This window comes from Tamandua tetradactyla, chromosome 17 (assembly GCF_023851605.1).
Source record: "Tamandua tetradactyla isolate mTamTet1 chromosome 17, mTamTet1.pri, whole genome shotgun sequence".
In the NCBI taxonomy this organism is placed as follows: domain Eukaryota; kingdom Metazoa; phylum Chordata; class Mammalia; order Pilosa; family Myrmecophagidae; genus Tamandua; species Tamandua tetradactyla.
The window spans coordinates 38,634,612-38,659,295 of NC_135343.1; the positions used below are offsets into that span (position 1 = coordinate 38,634,612).

Sequence of the window (24,684 nt, forward strand, 5' to 3'; positions counted from 1 at the left end):
CCTTTCAGGAAAAAGAATATAGTTGAACCTATTTCTGAGAAATTTAGCGGTTCTACTTTCAAGATAAAACAAACTCGAATCACGTATTTTTCCTGATGATTCTTGATAAAATATATCCTGAACTGAGTGTAGCATCCACTAAAGCTGTGAAAGAACCATGTTTACTATATGATAGCATAATACGGACTTTAGTTTAAAGTAACATTTTCTTTAGTAGCTTTCTTCTATAACTTAAAAAAAAATTGCTAAAAAGTGTCCTCACTTTGATTCTGAAGTATTTAATTTTACTAAAGGCTATTATTAAATATGCAGTCTATATAAACATACATACACACAAAAATAAGCACTACAGATGTGGGCAGTTAGAAAAATTCTTAGCAAAACCCCCACATATTTCAAATACTGTTCTTCCTTGTAACTGTCCTCTACCAAAATTAGGATGTTACAGCCTAACAGGTGGCTTTCATTTATAGAATTCAAAATTAATGAAATTTGGAAATGGCCTCTCTCCAAAAACAAACTGGTCATTCTAAAAAAAAGTGTACCCCTTAATCTATAAAACAAACAGAAACAAACCAAACAAACCCCCTTCATGCTGTCTTTCCATATTATCTGAATTTTTGATGTATTTAAGAAGGTAAATTTCATGCATGTACTGACAATTTAAAATTCATATACCTTAAGGAAAACAAGTCATTATTATGGGTTTCACAAGAAAGGGGAAGAGAAATGAAAACTGCCTGTATTTCCAGAGTTCTGTTCAACGTACTCTGGTTGATAACAAGATTTACCACCATAGACTGGTACCAAGATTTACACCAATGCTAAATATTAGGGAAAACAGTGGGCAATAGTGTTATAGGACCTGACCCAGCTATTCTGGACAGACAGATCAGGAAAACATAAATAGTAATGCTATAAACTAACTATAGCATCTGTCCCGAACAAGACTCAAAAAGTAGTTTTTAAAAATATGAGGAGACACTGAATAGACTGTCAGCACACACAGCAATGTTTAATATACTCAAATAAACAAGATACGTTGTGTCTTAACTAGCCAGACCCTGTTTAAATTTAGTGAGGGAAGATAGAGAGGTCAGATATGCAGACACAGCCTTCCAATTATGTAGAATGATCCTTTAGATCATGTGATATAGTTAAAATGTTGTTTCCAAATCCCACTACCCCATTTTCCTATCTAGAAGAGTTAATGCATGAATTCAGTATGAGCAAATGGTGCTTTGCAAAAATAACCACACTCACTCACTAGAGGAATAAAGGTTGCTTGCATTAAGTCACGCATCGTGGAGTTAGGAAAAAATGACAATACTGAAAAAATCCAACACAATCCAATGATTACCACAAGACAAGCTCTTTCAGGTCACCTCTGCTTATTCCTTTTTTTAAATCTTTAAGCTGCCCACCCGAAAGACATATCACCTCTGCAAGCTGTTTCCTAGGCAGCATTTTTTAAACTCAGGATTTAATAAAAGGGATGGGTCAAAACCATTTACATTTGATAACCTAAGGAGAAATTTGTTTTCAGAAAGAGGGATGAATGGCCAAGAGCTCTGTGTCCCTCTCAAGACCAGTAGGTACCTATTGTCCTTGCACGTGGGCAGGGCATACACACATATACAAACACACACTTCAGTTCTTTACAAATAGAATCATTTTTTGCTTCCTTAAAAAAATGTTAAAGGCAAACACCGCAAAGTTTAGGTATAATAGAACAAAGACAAAAATAAAGTTCATGTAAACAGTAAGCACATACCTGCTGGGAGATGCCATTTCCTCTACATTTTAGAGCCCAAATGTTGAGTATTAGCATTATTGCTACTATAAAGCTTCTGATAAAAATGGATCATCTCTTGCTGACCTGAGAACCAGCTGGCTGCTGGAAAAGTGGTTTCCCCCATATATGATTCAGTCTCCTTGACAAATGTACTGCATTGTACTGGATGAGTCATCCGAGGGTTAGTCCGCATTTTATAGGCCTGTTGTGTCATTACTCACATTCAACATCCTGCTTCTCAAAAGTGGAAGCTGGAAGCCTGACAGCTGACGGATGCTTTTTCCAATTAAAATATTGTTTTAAAAATTCCTGTAAGTTATGATTATCAATCATTGATGATACTCTAAAAGGCTCAGGAAGTAAATGGCACAGCTCAATACCTGAGATTATAGTCTGCAGAAAGTGCCAACTGTTCACCTACGCCCACCCCCAAACCAAAAATGTTATTCCAGGTTGAGAGCACGGGTGTCCTTCTTTCAAACTCTCGGCGGAATTAATGCAGGCATGGGCCTCGTTAAATCTTATAGAGTGAGGTTACCTAGCTGCTGGAGTTATGTGAAAATTACATGTCAAAATTTCAATTCCTGGGTATTAGATGTAACTGAGGAATAATCTGTTAATTGTGTTAAGTGGGATAGTGGCATTGTGTTTATAAAATGTCTATCTTTTAAGAGAGGCATACTGAAGTATGTTAGAGGTGAAATGATATTATATCTGGGACTGGTTATATTTTAGACAAAAGACAAAGAAAAAAAGCAGTAAAGAAGGGTGGCAACATCTTGATAATTGTTGCATCTGTGTGGTGAGTCTATGGGGGAGGAAGTCAGCATATTTTTCTCTATTTCTTTGAGAATCTTTGAAACTTCCTAATAATTTTTTTTAATTAAAAAAATTTTTTTTCAGCCCTGATGATCTAATTTATACCTGAACATGGTAGTTTTCTAGTTAGGCATGAATCTATCTCGAAAGAGCTGGGGTGTGGATGCAAGGTTACACACTGCACAAGTGTGGGGGTCAGGGGGCACCATTCACACAGTACAACCCAGGAGTCCCGAGGGCAGGAACAGGACCTGAGGTTGTTCTATCTCCAGCCTGAATATGTTCTAGGTCTCCTGTGAAGGCTGCATCACCCCCCTGCACAAATGCCCTCCCCCTAGATAGTCTGGAGGTTATTTTCTTACGCTTTGAGAACCCAACCCGGCCTCATTCATGAGTGCAATGTTGACATTATGATGGAAAGGTGACTATTTCCAGCTTCCTTATATGGTTTTGGAAACACTCCACGAGAGGTTATGTAATCACTACCCATAGTCCCCCTTACACCAACAAGTCCCTTTGTAAAGCGGCACAGTGTTTGCTCAACTCATTTAATGCTCAAATAGGGTTACTCAAACAATGAGAAGGAGGAAGAGGGCTTTGATTTCATGGTTGAAAAAAAAAGTCCAGATATGGAAGCTCTGATGCGTGTTAAATGAATACACTATTTAAATCAGATGTCATTTGAAAAACTGTTCATGTTGTTACACTGTGAAAGCGTGATAGGTCACCATAGGAAACATAAAATATGGAGGTACTACTAAAGCCAAGAACTCTGGAATACTCTCCTTAGTTCTGAAACTGAAGGGATGGAGCATGTGTCAAGCTTAGGCTCCCACTTTAGCCAAAAGCCAACCCCAATTTTCAAACAACAATTTTCAAAGGACTGCAGACAGGTTTTATATGATTGTGACAGTCTCCACACAACATACAGTTATACCCTCACTAATCCAGATGGGTTTAGATGGTTTGTAGCCCTGAATTGAAGATTTCCTTGATTTTGATAAATTCTTTCCTCAAAAGGACTGCAAATTACAACCTTAGCAAAATGTTCCCTCACAATTTAATAACCGGTCACATGCTTCCGAAGCATAATTTATCTCAATGCAACAGACAGAAAGGGGAGAAATTAATAAACTTAGCCCAATTTGAGCTTCCGTGTCTTCAAGAAATAAATTCATAGTTTGTTAAAGAATTTTGCATTCAGACCTCACTAATTGAAAATACGAAAATAATAGCAATAATGATGTGTCACATATACACATACACACTTATTCATATATAGTGAAAGAATGAGAATCATAGGGCAAATACAAGAAAATGCTAATAATACTTGGGGGAATCCAGTCTTGAGGGACTCCTTTATTCTATTCTTGCAACTTTTCTGTAAGTATGAAGTATTTCAAAATAAAGTTAAACAAGCCTCACCCTATCAAGATGGTGGAGTGAGAAACTTCAGGGCTTGGCCCAACCTAGAACTTTTGAACAACCAGCAAGAACTGGCAGAAACATCTTTCTCAAAGCTCCAGAAAACAGTATAAGGATTATAATAACCGGGTGAGCGCCATGCAAGAAAACGGCTATTTAAACACTGTAGAATCTCCTGGCATCCTGGCACGCAGCTCTGCACAGAACCAGCCCACACTCAGTGTGGACCCCTAGCACAGTTCTGGACGTAGAGTGTCCTTTGCGTACATAGCGGGAGCTTGTTTGACCCAATCTGCCTAGTGGTGGCTTTACGATCTCACCACCCCAGAACTTGCCCTGCATGTAGAAGGTATCAATCTCTCTGAGTATCCCTACAGGTAGGTGAGCTGTCAAGCCGTGCTGCCTGGGGAAACAGATTGCTGGTTATAGGACATACAGTGCAATGCCCTGGACCATGAGGAAACTGTTTCCTAGGGAAGAGGTGACATTTCTAACTGTGTAAATGGGGGAATTCCCAGGGCCACACAACACGCCTGCCCGGGACAAGACACGGGCACAGAAAGGATCAGGAAAGTCCCTACCCTGTGGCCTACAGCCATTCTCTAAACTCATGGTATGGATAAATCTTGAAGTATAACAGTTGCACAGGTCAGTCTGCAAAAACCTGGAAAGGTATTCCTCCCTTCCACTTGTTTTTCTTTTGTAAGCAGCTGACATTCAAGGAAAGCTCTGTCATAACACTAGCTGGATACAAGCTTAAGGAACAAAAGTCTCAGAGTCTAAATTCCAGCACCGACAAAAAACCAAAATGTCCGGGTTTCCACAAAAGACCACAAAACATACAAACAAACAGGAAGGAATGGCCCAGACAAAGGAGAATATTAAAGCATTAGAAACCATCGATGAGGAGGATCGGACCTGGAACATACCATTAAAAATAGCTCTAAATGCTTTAAATTGTGTTTCTGGTTTATAATTCCACTTTTTAGTCCCCACAGTATCTAAAAGGCAAATGCTTAAAATTTACTGAGAAATCAGTAGTTTTGGACTCATGTATAAACATGTAATCTGTAATCTGGAACAGAAGAATATAGAAGCATAGCTTGTATATGTTGAAGGTGAAAGGTTGGAAAAAGATATCCCATGCGAACAGTAAAAAAAAAGCTAATATTGGACAAAATAAACGCTAAATGCAAAACTGTTATAAGAAACAAAGAAGGATACAATAAATTAATAAAAGAGGCAACCCACCAAGAGGAAATATCATAAATATTTATGCACTCAGACATGGTGCCCCTAAATACATGAGGCAAACACTGGCAAAACTGAAAGAAGAAGTAGATCTCTCTACGTTAATAGTTGGAAACTTCAATACACCACTCTCATCAATAGACAGAACATCTATCTAGACAGAGGATCAATAAAGAGAACATGAATAATATGATAAGTGAACCAGACCTAAGAGACACATACAGCAGGGTATACATTCTTCTCAAGTACTCATGGTATTCTCCAGAACAGACCACATGGTGGGTCACAAAATATATCTCAGTAAATTAAAAGAGACTGAAATTATACAAAGCACTTTCTCTGACAATAAAGGAATGAAGCTGGAAATCAATAACAGCCAGAGAACTGGAAAATTCACAAATATACAGAGGTTAAACAACACATTCTTACACAATCAGTGGGTCAAAGAAAAAAATTGCAAGAGAAATCTGTAAATAAATCAAGATGAATGAAAACAAGAACTCAACATAATAAAATTTATAGAATGCAGTGAAGACAGTGCTGAGAGGAAAATTTATAGCCTACATTAAAAAGAGAGAAACAGCTCAAATCAAAGACCAACTGCATGCCTGGAGGTTCTAGAACAAGAATAATAAACCAATCTTATTTTTTTTTTTGCATGGGCCGGCACCAGGAATCAAACCCGGAATGGCAGGTGAGAACCCTGCCTACTGAGCCACTGTGGCACACCTGTTCTAGTCTGCTAACTACTGGAATGCAACACACCAGAGATGGACTGGCTTTTAATAAAAGGGGATTTATTTAATTAGTTCTTCAGAGGAAAGGCAGCTAACTTATAACTGAGGTTCTTTCTTACATGGGAAGGCACAGGGTGATCTCTGCTGGCCTTCTCTCCAGGCTCCGGGGTTCCAACAACTTTCCCCGGGGTGATTTCTTTCTGCATCTCCAAAGGCCTGGGCTGAGCTGTGAGTGCTGAGATGAGATATGCTGAGTTGCTTGGCCGGTGCTATGTTGAATCTCTCATTTAAGCACCAGCCAAGTAAATCAAACATCATTCATTGCAGCAGGCACACCTCCTAGCCGACTGCAGATGTAATCAACAACAGATGAGGTTCACATGCCATTGGCTCATGTCCACAGCAACAGAACTAAGCACCTTCACCTTGCCAAGTTGACACCGGAATCTAACTACCACACCACCCAAGAAACCAATCTTAAAGCAAGCAGAATGAAGGAAATAACAGATTAGAGCAGAAATAAATGAAACAGACTAACAAAGCAATAGAGAGAATCAACAAGACCAACAGTTGGTTCTTTGAGAAGATCAATAAAATTGACAAATCCTTAGCTTCACAAACAAAGAAAACAAGAAAGAAGATATAAATAAAGTCAGTAATGAGGGGAAGGGAAGAGTGAAATGAGACAAAGTGTCAATGGCTGAGAGATTCCAAACAGAGTGGAGAGGTTATCCTGGAGGTTATTCTTATGCATTAAGTAGATATCACCTTGTTATTCAAGATGGAATGGATAGGCTGCAGGGAACTGCCTGAAAATGTAGATCTGTGTTCCAGTAGCCATGTTTCTTGATGATGATTGTATAATGATATAGCTTTCACAATGTGACTCTGTGATTGTGAAAACTTTGTGTCAGATGCTCCTTTTATCTACCTTGTCAACAGATGAGAGGAACATATGGAATAAAAATAAATAATAGGGGGAACAAATGTTAAAATAGATTTAGTTTGAAATTGCTAGTGATCAATGAAAGGGATCAGTAAGGGGTATGGCCTGTAAATTTTTTTTTTCTGTTTGTTATATTTTTCTGCTGTCTTTTTATTTCTTTTTCTGAATTGATGCTAATGTTCTGGGAAATAATCATGATGATGAATATGCAACTATGTGATGATATTGTGAATTGCTGAGTTTATGTGTTGGGAATGTTTGTGTTTCTTGTAATTTTTTTAATTAATAAAAAATTTTAAAAAAAAAGAAATGAGGGGAAGGACATTACTACTGATTCCACTGAAATAAAAACGATTATAAGAGGATACTATGAACAACTATGCTGACAAATTGGACAACCTTGATGAAATAGACAAATTCCTAGAAACACATGAACAACCTACACTGACTCTAGAAGAAATAGAAGATCTTGACAGACCAACTAAAAGTAAAGAGATTAAATCAGTCATCAAAAGCCTCCCAACAATAATAACAATAAGTTTCCCAACAAAGAAAAGCCTAGGACCTGATGGCTTCACAGGTGAATTCTACCAATCATTCTAGGAAGAATTAATACCTATCTTGCTGAAAAACTCTTCCAAAATAACTGAAAAGGAAGGAACACTACCTAACTCATTCTATATGGGGCTACCATCACTCTAATAGCAAAGCCAAATAAAAATACTACAAGAATATTACATACCAATTTCTCTAATGATAAGGATGCAAACATTGTCAATAAAATACGTGCAAATTGAATCCAACAGCACATTAAAAGAATTAAACACAATGATCAAGTGGGTTTTATCCCAGGTATGTAAGGGTGGTTCAATTCAAGAAAATCAATTAATGTAATTCAACACATTAACAAACCAAAGGGCAAAAACCACATAATTATCTAATTGATGCAGAAAAGAGATTCAGCAAAATCCAGCAATCTTTTTTGACAAAAACACTTCAGAAGATAGGAATAGAAGGAAACTTCTTCAACATGATAAAGGGAATGTATGAAAAACCCACAGCTAACATCATACTCAATGGTGAAAGACTGAAAGCTTTCCCTCTAAAATCTGGAAAACGACAAGGATACCCACTGTCACCACTGTTACTCAGCATTATGCTAGAAGTTCTAGCTAAAGCAGTTAGGCAAGGAAAAGAAAGAAAGTGCATCCACACTGGTCAGGAAGAAGTAGAACTTTCACTATTTGCAGAAACATGATCCTATATATAGCAAATCCCCCAAAATCTATAACAAAGCTACAAGAGCTAATAAATGAGTTCAGCAAAATGGTGGGATACAAGATCAACACGTAAAAATCAGCAGTGTTTCTGTATTCCAGTAATACACAATAGCAACTAAAAGAATCAAATATCTAGGAATAAACTTAACTAAGGATGTAAAGGACTTGCACATACAAAAAAAAATCACAAAACATTGCTAAAATAAATCAAAGAACACATAAATAAATGGAAAGACATTCTTGTGTTCATAGGTTGGAAGGCTAAATATCATCAAGATGTCAATTTTTCCCAAACTAATTTACAGATTCAATGCAATCGCAATGGAAATGGAAAAGCAAATTATCAAATTTATTTGGAAGGGTAAGGGGCCCCACACAGTCAAAAACAAAGTTGGAGAACTCACACTTTCAGACTCTAAAGCATATTACAAAGCTATTGTGATCAAAAGAGCATGGTATAGATATATTGACCAATGGAACAAAGTTGACAGTTCAGAAACAGACCCTCACATATATGGCCAATTGATATTTGACAAGGCTGCAAAGTCCACTCAAATGGGAAAGGACAGTCTCTTCAATAAATGGTGCTGGGAGAACTGGATATCCATAAGTAAAAGAATGAAAGAAGACCCCTACTCTACACCTTACAGAAAAATTAACTTTAAATACATCAAAGACCCAATAAAAGAACCAGGACCATAAAATTCGTAGGAGAAAATGTGGGGAAGCATGTTCAAGATCTTGTGATAGGTAATGGTTTCCTAGACTTTACAGCCAAAGCACAAGCACTGAAAGGGAAAATAGATAAATGGGACCTCCTTAAATTGACTTTTGTAATAGGGGAAACAAAGGCTAAAATATATTGCGTAGATGGAAATACTAGCAGTCAATGAGAGGGAGGGGTAAGGGGTATGGTTATGTATGAGTTTTTTTCTTTTTATTTCTTTTTCTGAATTGATGCAAATGTTCTAAGAAATGATCATGGTGATGATATTGTGAGTTGTTGATTATATACTAAGAATGGAATGATCATATGGTAAGAATGTTCATGTTTGTACATTGCTGTGTTTAAAAAAATAAAATAAATAATAAAGGAAAAAAATTTGATTTTTGTGCTTCAACGGACTTTGTCAAGAAAGTGAAAAGGCAACCTACTCAATGGTAGAAAATATCTCAAAACCACATATCAGATAAAGGTTTAATATCCAGAATATATAAAGAAATCCTACAACTTAACAATTAAAAAAATATTTAAAAATGGACAAAAGACTTGAATCGACATTTTTCCAAAGAGGATACACAAATGTCTAAAAAACACATGCAAAGATATGCAACATCACTAGCTGTTAGTGAAATGTAAATCAAAACCACAATGAGATACCATTTTACACCTAACAGAATGGCCACTATTAAAAAACAAAAAACAGAAAAATATAAGTGTTGGAGAAGATGTGGTGAAATAGGAATACTCATTCACTGCTGGTGGAAATGTAAAATGCTGCAGCCACTATGGAAGACAGTTTGGCAGGTCCTCAGGAAGTTAGGTATAGAATTGCTATAGGATCCAACAATCCTATGGCTAGGCATAAACCCAGAAGAACCAAAAGCAGGTACATTTGCTCACCTATGTTCATAGTGGCATTGTTCACAATTGTGAAAAGATGGAGGCAACCCAAGTGTCCATCAAATGATGACTGGATAAACAAAACACAGTATATGCATATGATGGAATATTATTCAGCTGTAAAAAGGAATAAAGTTCTGATGCATATAACAACATGCATAAACCTGGAAGACATTATATTGAGTGAAATAAGCCAGACTCATAAGTACAAATATTGTATGAACTCACTAGTATATTATACATATTGCAATTATAATAAGAAAGCTCATAGAATCAGAATCTAGAATATAAGTTACCAGGAGATAGACTGGGGTTAGAGAAAGGGGAGTTGTTGCTTAATTTGTACAGAATTTCTTTTTAGGCTGATGGTAAAGGTTTGGAAGTGGATTGTGGTGATGGTAGCAAATTATTGAGTGTAATCAACAAGATCGAACTATGTAGGTGAAGGTGGTCTGAAGAGGAAAGTTTAGGATATGTATGTTACTAGAACAAAAATGAAAAGTTAAGACATAGGACTACACAGCACAGTAAGCCCTATTGTAGACAATGGACCATAGTTAATAATACAAGTATAAAAATGTTCCTTCATGGGTTATACAACAAATGTATGATAAAATATAAGGTGTTAATAATAGAGCATCACTCTGGACAAACCAACAAAATCTCACGTCCAGAGTGATGCCCCGATGAATCCCAGAGTGGTTCGATCAGTGAGTGGAAAAGTATTTGCAAAGCCCCCTTCGGGGAATGGTGAGAACGAGGAGAAATTCAACTTCCCCAAGTTGAATTCTTGATATTCTCACAAGCAGTGTGAAAAAGATAAAAAAAATAATAGAGCAGTAATGGGAAAAAATACGCCTAATGTAAATAATGGATGAAAGAAGTATTTTAACAATATTTCATCAATTGTAATAAAGTTAACTACTATATTAAAAATAGCACAAGTATTTTAAAAAGTGCTGTCATTAACAATAAAATATTCCACACCAATGCAAGATGTTAGTGCTGGGGTAGTGTACAGGAATCCTGTATTTTATGCATGATTGTTTTGTAAAACTCACAACATCTCTAACAAAACAATTTGCAAAGACAGTGGAAAAAATTAAAATAAAGTTAACATACCCACACAAGAGAATATGTACCCCCACTACTCCAGGTGATTTTCATGGGATTTAATAACCAGGATCGTTAACTGCTGTTGGCACCCCCAACCCATTTAAAAATGATGGATTATAAGGAAATTTACTAAAATGATAACAGTGAAAACTGCCTTTGGGTAGGGCTTCTCAAAGTGTGTTAATTTACAAATAATCTTATAAGAGACAAGAGAGATGGACACCTATGCTGGGAAAACAGCTTTTTATATCCTTGAAAATTATATGACTAAACCCTGTTTAGCCTTGCATTTTCCAAATGTATTTCATCACAGAGCCCCCCAGCTAGATACATACCCATCCATTACTGTCCCAAGGAACCTTATCAAAAAGCACTTTGGGATACATTGCTATAAGTGATGGAACGTGGGATACTTTAAAAAAAAATTTTTATTGTATAATATACATACATATAAAGCAAAGCAAGAAAAAAGCAGTAGTTTTCAAAGCACTCTTCAACTAGAAGTTACAGGACAGATCCCAGAGTTTGTCATGGGCTACTATACCATCATCTCAGATTTTTCTTTCTAGCTGCTCCAGGACATTGGAGGCTAGAAGGAATAAATATTTTTTTATCATCACAATCGACTTTCTTCTTTTTGAAAGTGAAAAATAATGCATATATACAAAAAAGCAATACTTTTCAAAGCACATCACCACAATTAGTTGTAGAACAGATTTCAGAGTTTGGTATGGGTTACAATTCCACAATTTTAGGTTTTTATTTCTAGTTGCTCTAAGATATTGGACTAAAAGAAATATCAATATAATGATTCAGGAGTAATACTCGTTTGCTAAACCTAACCTTCTCTGTGTAACTCCACTATCACCTTTGATCTTTCTCCCCCTCTTTAGGGAGTATGCCCATTCTGACTTTTTCATGTTGGAAGGAGCAGTGTATGATATGGGGTAGGGAAATGGATCTAGCTGATGTTCTGGAGAGACTGGCCCCTCTAGGTTTCAGAACTTTCAGGACCTATCTGGAGGCTGTAGGTTTCTGGAATGTTACCCTAGTGCATGGAACCTTTGTAGAATATTATATAATGCCCTAGGTGTTCTTTAGGACTGGTGAGAATGGTTTTGGTTGGGGTTTGGCAAGTTGTGATAGGTAGCAATATCTAACTGAAGCTTACATAAGAGTGACCTTCATAGTAGCCTTTCGACTCTATTTGAGCTCTCTCAGCCACTGATTTCTCATTTGTTACACTTCTTTTCCCCCTTTTGGTCAGGATGGCATTGTTGATCCCATGTCAGGGCCAGGCTCATCCCTGGGGGTCATCTCCACACTGCCAGGGAGACTTTCACCGCTGGATGTCATGTCCCAGGTATGGGGAAGGGCAATGACTTCACTTGCAGAGTTGGACTTAGAGAGTGAGGCCGGGATGTAGGATACTTTTTAATAATCTTTTACTCTTTTCCAGTTTTCTTCAGAACACATTTTACTTATTATAAGGAAAAACATGCCATGTTAATGTATGCTTTCTATTTGGTCAACCTGCATGCTAATAACCACTACTAGTCAAAAAAACAACTTGGAGTGTGAAGAAATTGATCACATCAGAGTGGCCAGTGCCACCATTAGCAGCAGCTAACTGATAATACCAGAGAAGCCTGGGCCCATGTGCACAACTGGGTTGGCAGCTCATTCCAGTATTGATGGTCCCTGGAAAGAGCTGGATGGGTCCACCTCAAGGAGCAGTAGCTTGCTCCAGGTCCACTTCCACTTCACCATGGTTAGAGCAAACTAAGGAACCTGAAAAGGAAACCAACCTGGAGGTCTTTGACCTCTAAGCTCTGCACATGCTTATCTCCTGGCACCGATCCTTGGGCTGTCAGGAGCAAAATTAACTTGATTCCAACTTCAATAAACTTATTAACTCACTAATGTACCCTTATTTTTAAAATTCTTGCCATGAATTTTTTTCCACAAGAGATTTAGCAATTATCTGTCTGCATGAATATTTGCTTGTATTTTTGCTGAAGTTCAAATACTGGCTAATGTCAAGATCTAGAGGCAAACATGGAAACCACTGACATAGGTCCTGGAGGCAATACCGTGCAGTGGTAAAGAGCATTAGTTTGGAGTCATGCTGTCTTGATTCAAAATCCTGCCTGTGCTTACTAAAATTATATGACTTTTCTAAGCCTCTATTTCCTTATTTTTAAGTAAAATGGGTATAATACTATGAATGACCTCCAGAGTTATTCTCAACAGGATAAATGTGGCCATTCACAATTATTTAGCCCAGGGTAGGCCCATACAAAGCACTTATGAATGTACACAAACAACAACGTTTTATGAATTTAGATTCTCAACTGGGCTGGCAAACTATGGCCACACCACCACACCCGCAAGGCTGTTTTTGAGCTACAATGGTGGAGTTAAACTGCTGCGACAGAGATCATATGGCCTATAAAGCGGCAAATATTTCCATCTAGAACTCTGTAGAAAAACTAAGCCAATTCCTGGCGATGAATGTTCATGAGGATAAAGAGCCAGGTCTTATCTCTACAGAAGTTTTGGTTCTTGGTCCCTTATTCTGCTTCATGTCCCAATTTGACACTGGCCAGTTTTAGAATCCGATTTGATCCACACGAGCTGGAGCTCATGCTTTTCTTATAGTGCCAAACATCTACCACGGCTGTCTCATGGTGGGTGGTGAAATCGACAGAGCCTGAGGTTGATTTTTGGTCTTTGCACCCCCCATTCCTTCCTAACTTGTCCACTCAAAAAGGACCTCCCCTATTTCAGAGACCAGTGACCCCTGCTGGTGTGTTTAAGTCCACAGGCATGCCTCCCCTCCCCCAAGTAACATCTGTGCATTATGGAGAAACCACATGTGTCCCCCAGAGCTTGAAGCAAGATGTGAAAGATGATCTGGAAGAGGCATGCAGGAAACTGAACAAACAAAAACGAAGGCTTCTCTCAAGAGGGATGGACAGCCACATGCAGGATTCATAAAGCAGGGAGGAGCCTACAGAAATTAAGCTGCAGAAACATTGTCACTGACAAGAATCCAGTAAGGAGACTGAGGGCAACCCAGAAAATGAAGCACACACCTCAAAAGCAGGTCCTGATTTTTCTGTAAACATACAATTTCTACAATAATAATTTTAAAAGGCAGGTCCCAATACACATCGCTGCAACCAATAGTGCTACATATTTTCTTTGGCAGGAAAGCTTATTTATTTGGGGAAAATGAATCCACAGCATTAATGGATAACACAGGTGAAGGGACTCCTGGGATTGGCCTCTGGGAGAAGAAATTTGAATAAAAGAATCCATTTTAACTGCCTTCAGTTAAGTTCTCTTTAAAAAAAAGTTTAAGCCAGCTGTTTGGACAGAGATAAAATCTGGAAAATACTTAGAAATACAGTGTTTTTCTGGTGGTCACTTGTTGCCTCTTGGCAAAAATCAACATTTTTGAGCAGTCAATTCAGAGAAATACTTAAATACTAAATTGAATGATGGGGGTTGGCCAAGGAGAGCAGGGAGGCAGATGAGTTCTACTGCTGCCTATGACAGCAGAATCTCAAAGACAGTACAGTGACAAATTTCACTTACAGTGACAAATTTCACTTGATGCTAAGTCAGTTTTCAGCTGTTTCTCAAAGTATTCTGGCACAAGTAGTCAAATAAGTTTCTCTCCAAAACCTGTGGTTAATCTGGAGATGTTCACCCTGGCCAGAGCAAGACCTGCACTGATGAAGTGTATACAGGCTCTTCTAAGCAGAGTTTTTAAAATAAGAGATGCCACTATGTGAGAACTGGGGCTGGGATTGTAGATTCAGCTCTGTGCACAGTACTGTATACAATTCTATGATTAAACCTACAAATTTCTTTCCAGGCCCGTGTGGAGGGAAGGCAAGGGACTGAATTAGTAGACAGATTTAGTCTAGACAGACTGAGTTTCTCTAGTACAGGATGGATGGGAATGGAGGGGTTGAGAATAATCAGTACAGGGTGTTATACAAATAGGGCAGCACTGAGGAGATAGGAAGGAAGAATCTGAAAAATATCAGAAATATGTGAAAGTCACTCTGGAAATTATGGGAGGAGCCAAGGGCTTGATTAGCAAGGAAAAGCAATAGAGCATTCAAGGTTCTGGGCATATGACTGAGTTGGAGGTCAGGTGTCTATGAGAAGACCAGTTTCTTTGTCAACTTTAGAGAAGGGGTAATGAAGACTAAACTGGACAAGGCCTGGCTTCTCCAAAAACCAAGTTGGAGAAAGAAATTCGAATCAAGATTTAGGGGTAGAATTTTAACTTCAAGGGTTGGGGGTTGGCTCAGTGTTTGAAAAGGGGATATAGAGAGTACCCAAGAAGTAACCATTTGATGTATTTAACAATTGTCAGGCTGAACAATGAGGTCTGTGCTTGAAATCTACTCAAGGTTGGATGGCTCATTCCTTAAGCCATTGCACCAAGTGAGTATGCTAGACAGAAATCTGCCATTTGGCCTAGCTCAGCCTACTCTGTTGTTTCTCTAACTCCAAGCCAAAATTAGATTTGAAGCTGCTGAAGGGCTATATGATTCCAGAAACAGACTTCTGGAGAGAAATCTTAATGCTGGCCACAAAAACTTGTTCAAGACAATGGTTGCCTCCTTGTGGAAGTCATCTTTGTGTGGGGGGCAGTTATGCAGTTGTGGAAATAGAAATCTCTTCTGAGAATCCTCAACTATATTCTTTAATTATTCACCTATGTAAATAGCATGCATTATTATAATTATGAAATGCAGTAGCATGAGTTTGGCTTTGCCATCAGTCCTAGGCCCTTCGGCAGAATCATTTAACTTTTTTATACCTTAATTTCCTTGTCTAGAAAATGTAGGGTATAAGTAAATCAGCCCTGGAAGATTCCAAAATCCAAGGAATTTTGGTAATAAAAGGAATGGATTGGTAACAGCTAAGTGAGAAAACTGTCTAATAATAAAAGTAGCTAGAGAAGAAGGGGAAGGGGGGAGAAGGTAAAGGACCAAAATAACTCACAACTTACTGACCAGGAGAGGGAAGGGGAGACCCAGTTTTAAGCTTGAGTGCTCCTGAAGCAAACTTGAAACTGACCAAAGGCTCACCTCCATAAAGAGCCATAGGTTAACAGGGAAAGCAAGAAGAAACTGGAAAGAAAGCTGGATAATACTGGTGGATCAAAACCAAAGTAGGGGCTAGGGAGCTATGTTCCTGACCCTGGATCTAAGAGACCAGTCTAAACAAACACACCAGTCTAAAAGGATGTGGATCTCACCCCAAAGCTAGAACTGACTTTTCCTTACAAACAAACATTAGTCAACAAGAGCAGTTAATGTCAACATTAGCTATGGTTATATCATATGCAAGCACAGCACCTTAAAACTTCAAGGACTTTTATCTCTAAAGACCTGGGATGAGAAAATGGAGTCTCACATGTCTTCTTGCCTGTCTTCATGGCAAATGGGATCATAATAACATTTTGTAATACCTTGACCATCATCTTTATCACTGCACTTGAGACTCTTAAGATTTTTTTCTTTTTCTTACTTACTTACTTCTGTAGCTCAGCATCTGACACATAGTAAACCCTCAGTAGACAGGATATCTTGCATTAATTCAACAAACAAACACAGATGAACTTTTATTGGCTTAAGTACAAGGTAGAGATGAAGATTATAAGAGGGAAAGAACTGACATACGGGTGGTAGCAAACTTTCGTAATGTGGATTTTTTTCTTCATGACAAAAAGTGATAAATTCACTACAGAGCACTTAGAAAACACAAAGAAAAAAAGTCACCTGAACTAACATCTAAGTGGTAGAATTTAACAGCATTATAGGCATCTACAGTTACGTGATGTATGTTTGCTAATTCAATGGCTGAATCCCATTTAAAAAAAAGTAAAGGAGAAATAACATTCTCCTGTTTTTTAAAATGTATTCATTCTTTTTAAAATTTATTTATTAATTTAAAAAATTAACAAATGAACTAAAACATCAACATATATAATCAGTAATTCACAATATCATCACTTAGTTGCATATTCATCATTTCTTAGAACATTTGCATCAATTCAGAAAAAGAAATAAAGAGACAACAGGAAAAGAAATAAAATGAAAACAGAAAAAAAAGATTATACATACCATAGCCCTTACCACTCGCTTTCACTGATCACTAGCATTTCAAACTAAATTTATTTTAACATGAAATGTATTCATTCTTGATAAAGATAAAAAGTATTATATGCAGGTCTTAGCAAGATTTTTTTCCTGCTTTAGTTCTGTTCCCCAGAAGGAACAAATAAATAATCTATGGGTTTTACATCTTATGGACCTTAGACAGTAACCTAAAAATAAAAAAGAGCAGCTAGAATTCTAAAATGAGCCTTAGAGATTTTAGTTCTAGACTACCAGCTGTTAGTTCCCTCTTTAAAAGTACATATACGGGAAAAAAAAAATGCAGATATTGGGTCCCAAACTTCTGACTCCACGTCAACTGCACCTTACTAAGAATTAACTACCTAGCTAAGAAGAACATTATCCCTAAATTTTGTCACACTGTTAACTTCTGCTTTCTGAAACACATAAGAGTTGATTCCAAAACAAGAAAAGCAAATGGTCATCCATGCCTAGGATATTTATCTGTACCAGGAGTCTCAAGCTCTACTCATTACTTTGAAAGTTGTTTCTGACTTTGCCATAAACAGTTGAGTTTCATCAAAAACAGAAAAAAATGGGCCAATCTGAATTAGGGCCCATTGGTCAACAGATTGCAAACTATCAGATAAGGCTTACAGATCTCTAATTTCTGCTCCAACTTCCTCCCTAAAGCTCATCTGATTCTACATAGGGAAGGCATATTTGGTGAGCTTCCAACCTGCTTCAACTATCCCCTTTTCTCAGAAACCCCAAGACTGGTCTTAACAAGGCTTGTTGAGGAGGGATAGGGGAGGTGTATTCAAAGTACTTCATCAAGAAAAGAATCTTGCTCTTTATGACAGTTGAGTGTCTGCCAAGAGAGTTTCAAATCTGCACAGTTAACCTTTCAACTTCACTAACATCCACTCAGAGAGAGAGAAGAGAAGCAAGGGCCTGAGAACAGTTAAAGAAAGTTGTGGTGTTCCTCTAAATGAACACAAACCCTGGTGTTAGCCAAGATTTGGGGAACTACTGTCCATGTGCCTCTTCTGACAATCAACCTTGCCAACATTGATATGGTTTTTAGCATTGAAAGATGTGGTATATACTTATCTTTCAAACTGGCCCCTCAATGCTTGCCACCTACTTCATCTGATGCTCCATGATGGGAAGTTTTCCTTCCCAATGCTGGAGGAAGAGGTGAAAGACTGTCTTCTGCAGAATTTTCAAGGGTAATTCTGACCACATGTGATTTTCACATTGTATACAGCTCCAATGAAAAGAGTCAGAGACCTATGATAGATAGGAATCTGATCAGTACTCCCCCCTAGAACTCTCTCTTCAAGTAGCTGCCATTTGAAAGTCAGCTCTAGGGGGTGCAAGGGTAGTTCGGTGGTAGAAGTTCTGCCTGCCATATGGACGACCTCGGTTCAATTCCTGGCCTATGCATTTCCCCAAAACAAACAAACAAGCAAAGAAACAAACAAAAAGCGAAACAAAACAAAAATTCAACAAATGCTGCTACAATAAGGGGATATTCACATGGAAAAAGAATGAAATGTGACCCCCGCCATACAGCATACAAAAAAAGTCAGCTCCAAAGTTTCCTTAGAATAAGTATCAGGAGGCTAAAGGGAAAAAGGAGGGGGAACGGATGTGGGCTACACCTATTTTGTAGACTAAAAACCAAATAGTAAGCCCCAAATGCATATATTGGAAATAAAATATAAAAAGTACATTTGTGGCAGAGCCAAGAATAGATTCTACATGTCCTTGAATTTTATCTTTCAGAACTCTCTTAAACAAGGTTCACTGCCATAAATTCACTGTTTCAAGACTCCCCAAAGATGCTCTCTGACTCTTTCTCCACTCCAGAAGGAGAAAAAAGTTTCATGGATTTCATTTGTGTGTTTCTTGAAAGCTCTGGAAAAACTGTCCTGGACACTATGCATGTGCTGAATGTGAACAGCAAATCTTAATATTTGGACATTCTCACCTACCAGAGTGAGGCCAGTTTGTCCAAAGGGATTGTGCTACTATTCAGCAGAAGCTGGAAATAATACAAACACACATACACTATGGCACACGAATGCCAAGAGATAAGCTAAAGATTGCAGAGAGTAAAGAGACTGGAGTGGGAAGGAGAGGCATGCGTCTGTGTTGGTTTGAAAATTTTATATACCCTAGAAAAGCAAGGCTCTTTTGGGGGGGGGGGGCGGTAATTGGCCAGTTTCATTGAATCTAATTCCAATCCTGTGTAACATGATTATTATTATTTTTAAAATATTTTTATTGAGATTATCTTCACACACATACAGTCCATCCAAACTATACAATCCATGACTCAGAATATCATCAATGTTTGTGTATTCATCACCATGATCATTTTTAGAACATCTGTATCACTTCAGAAAAAGAAATAAGGAGAAAGAAGAAAAAATCCTCATATATCCCATACCCTACTCCTCCTTCTCATTGACCATTAGTATTTCAATTTACTCATTTTTTACCCCTTTTTCCCAGTCCCTACTATTTATTTATTTTTTGGTCCTTATCTTTTTTTACTCATCTGTCCATATCCTGGATAGAGGCACATCAGACACAAGGGTTTCCACAATCTCTCGGTCGCACTGTAAAAGCTATATAGTTATACAATCATCTTCAAGAAACAAGGCTACAGGAACACAGCTCAACAGTTTCAGGTACTTCACTCTAGCTACTCCAATACACCATAAACTAAAAAGGGTTATCTATATAAATATATGAATAACCTGGGAGTCATGTCCCAATTGGGGGGTGGGGGGGCAGTGAGTTCATCTGCTGAGTTGGCTTAGAGAGAGGCCACCCAAATATGAGCAAGAGAAGTTCTCTTGGGGTGACAGTTAGGCATAATTATAAGTAGGCTTAGCCTATCTTTTGCAGGAATAAGTTTCATATGGGCAAACCCAAAGATCAAGGGCTCAGCTTACTGAATTTGTTGTCTCGGCTGCCTGCGAAAATATCAGGAATTCTCCAAATGGGGAAGTTGAATGTTTCCTCTTTTCTCCCCAGTCCCCCAAGGGGCCTTTGCAAATACTTTTTTATTCACTGCACAAATTATTCTGGGATATATTGTGGCATCACCCTGACCTGTACAAACCAACATGATCTCATGCCCTATTCAAGATTCTATGTAATTATGGTGTTCAAATAAATTGACCATACAAGTTAAATTAGATAATATACTACCCAAAATATAAATTTTATACCAAATAAACACCTCTCCCTTTGTTCTCACATAGAAGTTGAAGTTTTAAAATATGGACCATTATTATCCTTTACTCTGTATTCTGATTTACCTTAGTACTATACACACCAGCTTCATTCATGTCTCTAGTCGAAGTCTTATCATTTTTTCAATTTTCTTTCTATATGGGGTAATGCTGACTTTCATAGCTTCAGAGCTCTAACTCTGAATTTTAGGTGTCACACGAATACCCGCAGTTTCAGGAAATAACCAAGCTATACACAAATAGCTTGATATCTCAGAATTTAGAAATAACAGAATAGATGTGACTGCTGTAAGAGCTTACAATCTAGGACCCTTTACAATAGGCCCAACCCTGATAACCCATGCTCTCGACTTCAATTCTCCGAGTTTGTATATTATAGTTAGTCCATATGAGTAAGGCATGATATTTGTCTTTTTGCTTCTGACATTTGATCAACATACTGTGTTCATTTACTTAGTTGCATGCCTCCCAACTTCATTCCATTTTGCAGCCTGTTTGATAGTCCCTTGTATGTATATGCTACAGTTACCCCTTCCATTCCTTAATTTACCCTTAGGCCACCTCCATGCATTGCAAAACATAAATACTGCCACCATAAACACCCGTGTGCAAATGTCTATTCCTATCCCCACTCTCAGTTCCTCCAGGCATGTATCTAGTGGTCTGGCAAGGCCATGCTCTTTTAATTTAATCTTGTGAGTACAGAGCGGGTGGAACCTTTTGATTAGGTTGTTTCTATAGAGATGTAACCCACCTAATTCAAGGTGGGTCTTACTCCTTTCCCGGGGCGCTTTAAGAGAAGGTAAAAGTGAAAACACTCTGGGGAGAAGCAAGAAGAACACACAGGAGTTAAGAGAGCAGTTTTGAAACCAGAAGCTGTGAGAGAAGGGCAGCAGACGTTGCCACGTGACAGATGAATCCCACATGCAGCTGCCTTTCCTCAGAGAAGGTATCTTCTTGTGGATGCTTTAATTTAGGCATTTTCACAGCCTTAGAATTAAAACTTGTAACTTAATAAATCCCCTTTGTGAAAAGTCAATCCATTTCTGGTATACTGCATTCCGGCAGTGTTAGCAAACCAAAACATCCTTCTATCCCAAGTCACCCCATCCATGTCCTCCTAGAAGACAGCAGCTAAGTGTGCTGGAGGATGCAGGCAGCATTTCTTCCCTGTCCTTTACAATCAAACTTTACATCTGTCAGTTCCATCTAAAATTCAGGGTGAGGAAGGTGAAAAGCCTAGAATACTTCAGAATAGAAGTAAATATTCACAATCTGCTGTTTGGCCAGGGCATGCTGGAAGAATTTGTACACATTCCATGGTTGGTCATGGTCCCATGGTCCATTTCAGAGCAAGTTCTGGGGTGCACAGGTGCAGATAAGCAGTGGCCAGAAGCTTCTAAAACAGATTAACTTGAGAATGATAAAGCCATTAATTTATCTATATGATTTAAGTATAGATGCCTTTATTCTTTTTAATGTAGCTAATTGTTCTGCATAGGTAACACACTCATATGACTCATAAACCAAAAATAAAAAGGTATACTCCCACAACATCCCATCTGCCCCATTCCTTCTCCCACTCAACAACCCAGTAGTACCTACCTCCTAAAAGCTCTTTGTCTCCTCTTCCAGGGTTTATTCAAATACAGACAAATTTAAATATATATATTCTTTAATCCCCTCTCCCACACAAAAGGTAGCATAATATTCACATTTTTGGACCTTGCTATTTATTCTTCACAGAGCTTTCCAAACTTGAATATAAACAACTAATTCATTCCCTTTTTATATCTGCACAATATTCCACTATAAGGATGTATCAGATTTAGTTTTCTAGGCCCCTATTAATGGGCATTTAAGTTTCTTTTTTTTAACTGAAAACAACCCTGTGTTGAATAACCTTATATATTAGAGTTGCCTTTATATATTAAGATGCTTGTTTACTGCTCTGTAACAACCTGGCCATAATACAGAGAAAGATAAAAGGAAGAAAATCTTACAACTGCAAATCCATCAGAAATCAAGACAAAACTCTTTTATTTTATTTTTTTATTTAAGAAAATAAACCATACACTTAGAACCACCAAAAAATGGATATCTTAGTTAGCTTCACCATAGGTATATCTACGTATCCACATAATCATCGTAAATCCTGTGTTTGTGCAGCAAGTTTCATATTCCAATTCAAAACTGAGGCAACAAGGAAAAAATCCACATATTCAGATAGCAAAGTTCTTAAATTCTAGTATTACACACTAACTCAGATACCATTTGATCAGTTGTCAAAACTGTAAACATCTCAAAATATCAAGCAGAAAGTTCTTACAAACATCTGCATTGTTATCATAATGACCTATGTTACTAAATATTTTCCTTATTTCAGGAAAATATGAAGATACAAATATTTTAACAATTAACATATGGAAATCTTAACCACCTAAAATGGATATCTTAGTTAGCTTATCCATAGGCAAATTAAAAAAAAACAAAACAACTCTGAGTAATCACTGTAAAGCTGTTTGTACAGTATGTTTCATAAACAGATTTAAAATTAAAGCAAGGGGGCCAGCCACGGTGGCTCAGCAAGCAGAGTTCTTGCCTGCCATGCCAGAGACCCGGGTTCGATTCCCGGTGCCTACCTGTGCAAAAAAAAAAAAAAAAACAAAGCAAGGAAGAAAAAAAATCTATAAATACAGATATCAGAATTACTTGAATTGTAAATAGTAAACACTATCTTATAAACCAGTTGATAACTATCAAAACTGTATGCATTCTCAAAATATCAACTAAAAAGTTATTACAAATATCAACTTTGCTATACTAGTGAGCTATGTTACTAATTATTTTCAAATTTTTTATTTCAGGAATTTATTTTATCTCATATTACTATAATTGCCTATAGCTTTTTTTTTTTTTAGCCATTTTTGAGAAAGCCCTTTTATAGCAATAACATATAGCTATGGAAAAATAACAAGCAATCATGATATACTGGGTTAGGAAAATACATGTTGTGAATGCAGGAGGCATGCAATTGATACTGGTATAAGGAGTGAGACAGAGGTCAATCGTTTACATAGTTCATTCTCCTTCCTTTAATTCTCCTCTGGCCCATGCTCTAAAACCTCACCACCCATTCCACCTGGGGACCATCCAGCTACTGTCCCTTTAAGAAATTCTAACAGCATTCCATCTCACAGAGTGTGGACACTGTGCTAAAGTAGAGGGCAGAAAATAATCCTCTCTGTCCCTGTCATCATCTGGATCTGAACCGCGATGTACAGCTGGAGGTGAGGCCAGACAGAGTCATCTGCTCCTCCAGGGCTGAGTTGGTGTTGAGTGGTCTCTCCATCAGAGCACAAATCCCAGGTGAATGAATACTCAAAGGAAACAAAGAAGGATGCCTTAAAAGAACCCAGAGAGGAACCCAAGAGGCAGCCCCAGCTCCTTAACAGACACCAACTCCCACAAAGGAGCAGGAAGTTCTAAACTGTCCAAGCGCTGACTCATACTCTCTTTCCAAAGCATCCTGAAGATTCTATTCTAAGTTTACCAAAGGGAACATGCCTTCAGGCAGAAGCACAGCACAGAAGTGGCTGTGGCTTGGGCCTCAATTAGCATTTCCTCTGTAGCATGTAAAGGTCCCACCAGTAGAGCTAAGGAAGGCAAGGAAGAGAGGGAGCATCCATGAAAACATCAGCTGAGCCAAATGCCATTTATACCTCTTTACAGAAGTAAAAGAAGGACATGATCATTATACCTCTGTGTACACAATGACGGTTTAATTACCCTGGGATTAAAGACAAACTATTAAAAATGAATTCTGGAATAGACCAAATGTATAAAGTGCAATTCTGAGACAAACTGAAGAAAATTAAACATGGATAAGGTATTAGATATTAAGGGATTACTGTTAATTTTCTTAGATATGATAATGGCAATGTGTTTATTTTTTAAACCCTAATTTGTCAGATGTACTTTGAAGTATTTACGGATAAAATTATATATCTGGGATTTGCTTTAACATATTCCAGACCCTCGCACCCCCTTTCCCCCCAAAATAAAAGTGTGTGTTGGGGGCACACGGGAGAGATATGTACAGTTAAAGCACAAATGGTAGCTGTATGATGGGCACATGGGGGCCATTATACTATTCTCTTTATCTTTATGAGTGTTAAAATGTTTCATAAGTAGAAAAAAGGCTGTTATAATAGCCATTTGCCACTGAGACCTCACTGCTGATCAAAATGGGCAGTTTCGCCCTGGAGAT

General features: G+C 37.8%; 1 protein-coding gene across 2 annotated transcripts in view; it reads right to left on the bottom strand.

The window, feature by feature from the left end:
* SPRED2 (sprouty related EVH1 domain containing 2) overlaps positions 1-24,684 on the bottom strand; it is a 141,156-nt gene that overhangs the window by 68,474 nt on the left and 47,998 nt on the right. Inside the window, exon 1 of one of the 2 annotated variants that reach the window (XM_077134407.1) lies at positions 1,775-23,080. The exons of the other annotated variant lie outside the window; for it this stretch is intronic. Coding sequence (XP_076990522.1) covers positions 1,775-1,791 — 17 coding nt within the window. The 5' untranslated portion in view covers positions 1,792-23,080. Of the gene's footprint in view, positions 1-1,774; positions 23,081-24,684 lie in introns of those variants that run through there. 2 annotated transcript variants of the gene reach the window in all.